General features: G+C 50.4%; 2 protein-coding genes across 3 annotated transcripts in view; one reads left to right on the top strand and one right to left on the bottom strand.

The window, feature by feature from the left end:
• The window catches only part of Fchsd2 (FCH and double SH3 domains 2), a 184679-nt gene extending 183923 nt beyond the window's left edge, over window positions 1–756 (bottom strand). Inside the window, exon 1 of one of the 2 annotated variants that reach the window (XM_031387572.1) lies at window positions 265–756. In XM_031387572.1, the coding sequence (XP_031243432.1) occupies window positions 265–285 (21 nt within the window). In that variant the 5' untranslated portion in view covers window positions 286–756. The remainder of the gene's footprint in view (window positions 1–264) is intronic. The other variant, XM_031387573.1, reaches the window with a different exon arrangement.
• LOC116101300 lies at window positions 284–3443 on the top strand. The gene is made up of 3 exons (XM_031384898.1): window positions 284–329; window positions 565–1333; window positions 3419–3443. The coding sequence occupies exons 1-2, from the start codon at window positions 284–286 to the stop codon at window positions 1323–1325; spliced, it is 807 nt and encodes a 268-aa protein (XP_031240758.1). The 3' UTR covers window positions 1326–1333; window positions 3419–3443.
• The last annotated feature ends 4494 nt before the right edge of the window (window positions 3444–7937 follow it).

Below are 7937 nucleotides of genomic sequence, written 5' to 3'. Positions count from 1 at the left end.
TCCAGTGAATGTCTAGGGGGCAGGGAGGCGTCCTCCCTAGTACAGAGAAGCACTGGCCGCCCCTCCGCCAGAAAGACACCCCGTACACGCGACCCCCTGCCTGGAGCGGGCGGCAACTCTGACAAGCCAAGAAGCGAGAGTGGTCACGGCCCCTTGCGGGAAGGGGGAGGGGGCGCAGCGGTCGCCCCAGCCACGTTCTTTGTACGCGCCACCACCACCACCACCCCCAAATCTCCAAAGTCCCCCCGCCAGCTGCGCCCTTACCTTCCTCGGCGGCGGCTGCATGATGCTGAAGGGACATCAATCCTCCGCCCACCCCAGACGGCGGCGTTTAAAGGACTGAGGGTGAGTCGGGTTGGAGAAAAAGGGGGCGGCCCAGAAAGCCAGGGCGCGCGCGCGTGTGTGTGTGTGTGAAAGGAGAGCCCGAGGAGGAGAAGGAAGAGAAATCGGCCCGGAGGCTGCGAGGCAGGCGAGCAGCAGGAGCACCCGGGTCGCTGCGAGTGTGGAGAGGAGGAGGAGCGCCTGGAAGGCCTGGGGCCCGGGCGGCCCGGAGGGGTGTGTGAGGGAAGGAGGCGGAGACGGCCAGGGGGCGGGGGCCGCGAGCGGGGGCGCTGGGGGACTCGCGGCTTGCCGGGCGGCCGAGGAGGAGCGGCCGCGTCGTCCGCGCTCGCCGCCTGCCGCGGCCCGGCTGCAGCTGGCTGACGCGGCGGCCCCCCACCCACTCGGGCAGCCCGGCCCTCGCGGTGCCCAACGCCCCCGCCCGGCCCGGGAAGGAGGAAGGCGGCGCCGCGCTCCCCGCTAGAGCTCCGCCAACCACTCAGGCCGCGGGAATTTCCGGCCCCGGCGCGCGCTACAGCGCCCCGCTCCGGCGGCAGAAGGACGCGCTTTCTGGCCACCGCCTGCTTCGGGAGTGGAGGCGGGGTAGCCAGGCCGCGCTACGGGGCTCCGGATCTCGATGTGAGAAAGGGGGAAAACGCAATGGATCGTTCGGCCGAGGGGACGCGTGGGGACGGGAACGGAACTCTAGAAATACCCCAGGCCTCTCAGACGATGGAACGCTCCAGACGCTTCCCGTCCTCCCTCTCTCATCCCTCCCCAACCCGGAGAAGGCAGCTGGGGGCTTCCCGCGCGCCTTCCCGCCAGCCCGCTGGGGCGCGCGACTCCTCCGGGAGCGCGCGCGCGGGAGGGAGCGAGAGAGGGCTCTGCTCCGACGCACGCGCACAGGACGCCCCCGCCTCCCGCCTGCCTCTGCGGCTGCACAGTTTGTGTGGGAATTTGGCACGAGGAGAGGGGAGCAAGGCTCACAGTGGGACTGTTTGCAGTAAGGAAGGAGGTAGCTAAGAGAATTGGGGTTTTTGCTTTATCTCAGTCCCTCAGCGTACCCTCCCTCCTAGTCAACTAAATGTGCACTAAGAAATTTAGCATGAATAAGTCCTTTTGCAGCTGGCCGCAGGTGCCAGACCTATGCCATTGGAGGAGGACAGGTGAAATAACCTAAAATTGCCAGGCAAAGGAACGAATGACCCTCTATTCCAGAGTACTTAGCCAGACATCGTGGAGTCGACTGGGGGGAAAAAAATGAAAATCTCTTGAGTCAGTCACTCTCATATCACAGATTAGGAAGGCTAGTGTCCGCAGAGAATTGGAGACATTCTCAAGGTCACACAGCGTGACTAGAATCCTTGAGTCAAGAAGGGCTATTTGGGTTATAAGAAACAAGCGAGGGCTGTGTGTGAGGAGGTGTACCTTGCTTGGTGTTAGCGCACATGCCTAGCAGCCAGAGAGGCCCTGGGTTCATCACTAGCAAGGCAGAGAAAAGAAGGAATAAGTGAGAGTAAGAACCCTAGGGAGACAGCAAGGGCCCTTGTCTGGAAAGGAGGACTTCTACTAGGTCAACTCACTTTGCCTGTCCTGAACTAGTTGGATAAACTCAACCTCATCTGACACTGACGAAGCTCATTCTCAGCAGGGTCCCATCAGGCACCTTCTTGCTCTGTCCAGACCACCCAAGGAGTATCGGGCTCCCTTTGGGTTGCTTGGAATAGTGGAAAACCTCTTCCCTCGTTCCTCAGCACTATTTTTGGGCCACAGATCCACACACAGCCACTGTGTGAGCTGGATCTCTCCCCTCCCCCACTTCATTCAGTACTTGCAGTCCCAGATAGCTGTTCTCAGAAACTCAGTTCAGGCAAAAAAAAAAAAAAAAAAAGGAAGGTCAATGAGACCAGCCTAGACCAGGATGACTTACCAAATAACCTACTGGCTCTAACCAGATGGACTCGGACCCAGGTGTTTTACATTGAGTTAACCCACATGCTAACAGCATAATCAGAGTTGAGAGCTGTGTGTGAATTAGAAAGCCTGCTCTACTATTTCTGGTTTCCTTGAAGCCATTTGCCACCGGTGTCCTCATTCAGATCAAGGAAGGCCTGGGGCAAGGGAACAGTGGATGGGAACCCAGAGTCCTGACCTCCACTGAGGCACAACCACTAGAAGTAGGGAGAGGGCCCCATTCTCAGCTTCACCACTGAGCATTGTCACACTCCTCCAGCTTTTGCTTCCTTCCTTAGAAAATGAGGGTTTAATGTATCTTTACAGATGTGTTGTACAAATTAGAACTTCTCCTACTCCCGAACTGGCACATGATCAATACTCAATAAACATTCATGGATTCCTTCATTGATAAAATATTTGCTGCCACCCTACTTTATGTGAAGCTTACACCAAACACTAGGCTGTGGAAGTGAGCAAGGCAGAATCACCCAGAGCTCCAGACTGTTTTGTGGAAAAGGCAGGGTAACAGCACCTGCCCAGATGTCCTGGGGCCAGCTGCTCTGGCTCTGGAATTATCCTGCTTCACATCCTTTAAGTGAATACTGAAGGCTATAAGGTTTCTGGATGTTGGAAGATTTGGGATCTTGCCTAGACCACTGATCTGCTGTGCATTCAATGGATATTGGGGCTCACCTAGAGCATAAGGTAAATGATACTGTGCATGGTCTCAAACATCTATTAATGTAATCCCAGCCCTTGGGAGGATGAAGCAGGAAGATCATGAGTTTGAGGCAGCCCAACTTGTCTACAGAGACCCGATAGATAGATAGATAGATAGATAGATAGGAAGATACATAGGTAGATATGACAGAAAGAAAGTGGGACTGGAAAGATGGCCCAGCAGTTAAGAGCACTCGTTGCTCTTGAAGAGACCTAAGGTTCAGTTCCCAGCATAGCCACTCACAACTGACTGTAACTCGAGGCCCAGAGTATCCAGTGCCATTTTCTGGTCTCCGCAAGCCCCAGAGTGCACACACGTACATGGAAGCAAAACACTTGTACACATAAACTAATAAATATTTTTAAGTTTTTTAATTTGCAATGTGCCTTTTCAAATCCTAAAGTCTCTTACGGTTTCTTCCAGCTGATGTTTACAATAACCCTATGACATATAATTTTCTTCATTTCTACAGTAAGAACCCTGAGACTCACAAGAGGTAAGTTCCTTGCCCTTGTTATGCTTCCACGTTCAGCCTGATATGATCAGCACTAACCCTTGGACTGGGGCCCCAGGGTGAGTGAAAGGGGGAAAAGGAGGAAGCAGGCTGAGCGCCATCTTTAAATCTCTCCATTTACTGACTGCAGGTACAGTATGACTGACCACCTCATGCTCCCACTGACATGACTTCCATGAAGATCTGCATCCCCTTAAATCACAAGCCAAAATAAACCCTTCTTTGCTCAAGTTGCTGCTATCAGATGTTACATCACAAAACCAAAATGGTGATTAATGTCTCCAGGAATAAAGCAGACTTGGAAGCATAAAATACAGGATGAAGCAGGGGATTTCTGTGTTCTATAAAGACAGAACTCTGTGCCGTTAGAGACAGAACTAATAAGTCTTTTTTGGAAACGGGAAGGTTTTCCAGGCAGACCAATCTATGGAAGGAGGGAGCATTTCCATCCTGAAGCAGTACGACAGATACTGACTCTTTCCCTCAGAGAGACCACATGTGGAAACATATCAAGAGCGAGCATTTGTTGGGCCTTCATGCTTCAGACATTGAAATGGGCATGCTTTTTACATTGTTTTTCGCTCTCACAACATCCCCTTATAGTACATAAGACCCCATTTTCACAGGCTGAGACTCAAACATAAACTATCCAGAGACTCATGAACTATCCAGAGTCACTGAGCTGATAAAGAGAACCAGCCTTGGTGTATGGACGCCTCTGACTCTGAAGCAGTACTACCACCTGGAGAGGTGATTAAAGCTGGCCTGACATCCTCATAGAAGCAGGGGGAGGGAGATGGAATAGAGGATTTCAGCAGGAGGGGACCAGAAAAGGAAATAACATGTGAGATGTAAATAAAGAAAATATCCAATAAAAAAAAGATGACAAAGATAAACACTGTGAATTCATATGGGTGCTTTGGAAAATTCTATTTAGTTAAATAAAAGGGTATGAATAAAAAGAAAGAAAAAAAAAGCTGGCCCGATGTAGATGTAAGTGGCAACTGGAAGGCCGGCTTCTCTGATACTCCAAATACTTCCTGGAAGCAAAATATACAGAAGTCCTTTCTGGCTACAATAGGTGCCTCTCCCATCCTCCTGCCCATGCTGCTCTGAGACACACAGACACCACGCACACGCACACACACACACACTCTGCTCTCTCACATATACGTCCACAGCCCTATCTGCTTCCTTTCTTCTGTGCCATTATCCCCGCACCTTGGCACAGGCTGCTCAGGAATTCTTGTCAGCACCTCCAGAGGCTGGTGATTCCCCGCCTGGGCCTCAGCAAGCCCAGCTGAAGGCACTGCTAAAGATGATTGGATTTGAGGACCCCACTCTCATTCACCTCATTACTACCCTGGTCACCTTTCCTTTCCCCAACTGCCCTTTGTTCTCTCAGTGGATTCCCTTACCACAGACCTCCAGGGGATTATACCTGTCTTCTCTGATGAGCTCTCAAGACAGACTCCCTCCCAATCCAGCCACCAGAATAGAGCAGGGGCTTCCGCTACAGCACCCAGTGAGTAGGGAGAAGAACCAAACCTTGGATTCCATCAACTGCTCCTTGACAACGGTCTTTATTCTGGACTGAGTCACAAGTAGGTCTCTGGGGTGAGACTAGAGCTCTGTCCCAAAGAGCTCCCAATCTCAGTGCTTGACCTGAGGTCACAACACTGGGACATGCAAGGCCAGGAAAGTCAGGGGCCTGATCCTATCATATACTAGCAGAGATCTAAGCCCAGAGGCAAGTCCTTAAAGTGCAGGCAATGGAAGAAGAAATTTCCTGGTCATCTGGGGCTCCTGCCCATGAGTATTACAGCTTAGGGCATAAGGACAGGGGTATAAATCCCAGAGATATGGTTGGAGCTGGCAGACAGGTGAACGTTCTAACCCTGTCTTTGTTAGGTACTTGCTTCCAGACATGTCACTTCGGCCTTGGTTTCCATTTCTGCAGAGTGATAGTAATACAACTTTTTCCTGTCTCCCTCTTAGGGGGACTGCTGTGCAGGCTAAATGAACTGTCAGGTGTATGGAATATATAAAGGGCTGAGTAGGCATGCAAGCCAAGGGCTGCCAGTCTGGATGCGACAGAGAAGGCTGAGTGACTGTCTATGTGGGATGCTGAACGGAGCTTCCACCACTAGCTGCACTGTGATTACAGCTCTAAAAACCAGGTATCAAGGAGTAGAAGTCAGGTGGGTGGGACCATGCTAGTTCAGTGATCAAGCAAAACGTTTGAGTTAGATGGCATGTGCCCTCTTCCACCTTACTCTGACTTCTTGACAATCTTAACGACACTTTTCTAGCCGGGCGGTGGTGGCACACGCCTTTAATCCCAGCGCTTAGGAGGCGGAGGCAGGCGGATTTCTGAGTTCGAGGCCAGCCTGGTCTACAGCGTGAGTTCCAGGACAGCCAAGGCTACACAGAGAAACCCTGTCTTGGGGAAAAAAAAAAAAAAAGACACTTTTCTGTCAGAGGGGAGAATGGATGTTAGAATTGTGGTGAAAATGAAACAGACTATGCAAGTGCTTCTAATTGTGCTGGCCCAGGTTGTTCTAGTACTATTGTTGAGAGAGACAGACAGACAGAGATAGACAGAGACAGACAAAAACAGAATACAAAATAATCAAACCATGATAAAATATTTAAGGCCAGTTTAGTGTTTCACACCTTTAATTCCAGCACTAAGGAGTGAGAGACAGAAGGACCTCTGTGAGTTTGAGGCCAGCCTGCTCTCCATATCAAGCTCCAGAACAGCCAGGACTAGAGAGAGAGAGACCCTGTCTCAAAAGCAAGCAAACAATCAAAAATAAGTAAAAATTATTTATTTATTCATTTATTAAAGCAATTTAAAAGGCCAACCCTACTAGTACATTTCTGTAATCCCTTTACTTGGGAGGTAAAGGCAGGCAGTTCTCTGTGAGTTCAAGGCCATTCTAGACTACATAAGGAGACCAGTCAGGACTACAAAGTGAGACTGAAAGGAAATAAATAAATAAATAAATAAATAAATAGCTTCAGACCAGTGAGGACTACAAAGTGAGACTGAAAGGAAATAAATAAATAAATAAATAAATAAAATCAAAGCCAGACTGGTTTACAAGTGAGTTCCAGGACAGCCAGAGTTAAAAAAGGCCATGTCTTAAAAATCATAAGAACTAAAAATTTTAAAGGTTTTTTTTTCCCATAAGGGAAGATTAAGCCCGACCAGAGTCCTAGGCCTGCCTCTCTCTTACTGTGGGCCCCTGGGAAATCTCTGATTCTTCCTCAGCTAGTTTCTATATCTGTAACACTAGGGTTCCACTAAGAGTTGTTTCCGAGGACTAGCCTGGGAAGCATAGAATAGTACCAGTATATGACCCTTTTGTGAAGAGGGCACCCCTCAGGCTGAACTTGAAGAGTCAGGCAGGGACCTAAGGAGAAAGATGGAATTGTGGGATAGGGACAGCAGGATGGAGAAGCGGCAGGCAGCCTTATAGGAGCTGCTTTGTGAAGGAGGTAGGCCCTCTTCAGCTTAGGAAGCCTGCCCGCCTATTTTCCCACAGCCTGCCCAGCTAATGCCTAAACAAAACAAGCTTTCCTGCTCCCTGCTGCCTGCTGAGGGTGGGGAGCCAGAATGAGCGTCCCGGAGGCTGGCAGACACCCTGGCATCCTGCCTGTGCTCCCTGGGCACCCGCCCTTCCCCTGTCTACAGAACCACCCTCAGCCTTCGCAGCCCCTCCACACCTATGCTCCCCATCCACTTCCACCCTTTCTAGGTAGGTACCCCCAATTTCTAAGCCTGCCTGACTTCCTAGGCCAATGTGGGCCACTAAGTCCAGGTTTAATTCTCACTGTGCTGTTGTGAGCAGAGCATCTGGCATCAGAATGCCTGGAGTGGCTGTCGGTCGCCATGGGAGGGAATTCCCTGGCTCAGGAAACCTTCCAGAGGGAAAGAGCAGGTGGCAGTCTCCCCACAAGACAGATGCCGCCCACAATGTAAGCAGAGCCAATCCTGGGGTGAGAAGCATCAAATCTGACAAAACACACACACACACACACACACACACACGCATACACACACACACACACACACCTTCTGTCTGATGCTTGTCTATACTAGGCATATTAATACTAGTCCATGCCTCATAATAGCTACCATGTGGCAGACTCTATTCTAAACACTTCACCCAGATACCTAATTTAATTCTCACAACCTCTCTGAGGTAGGTACCTTCATTAGCCCCATTTTATAGATGAGGCATTGATAAGTAATTTACCTAAGGGCTCAGTCCCTAAGTGGCATACTGGGATGTGTACTCAGTTAATAAGGCCAGTGTGTGCTCTGTTAATCTGCCACTGGATGATAGTATCCCCATAAAACATCACATCTGCACTTGGAACCTGGTAAAATACATCTAGTCTCTCTCTCTCTCTCTCTCT

This window comes from Mastomys coucha, unplaced genomic scaffold (assembly GCF_008632895.1).
Source record: "Mastomys coucha isolate ucsf_1 unplaced genomic scaffold, UCSF_Mcou_1 pScaffold21, whole genome shotgun sequence".
Taxonomy (NCBI): domain Eukaryota; kingdom Metazoa; phylum Chordata; class Mammalia; order Rodentia; family Muridae; genus Mastomys; species Mastomys coucha.
This window is presented reverse-complemented; position numbering and strand designations above follow the sequence as displayed.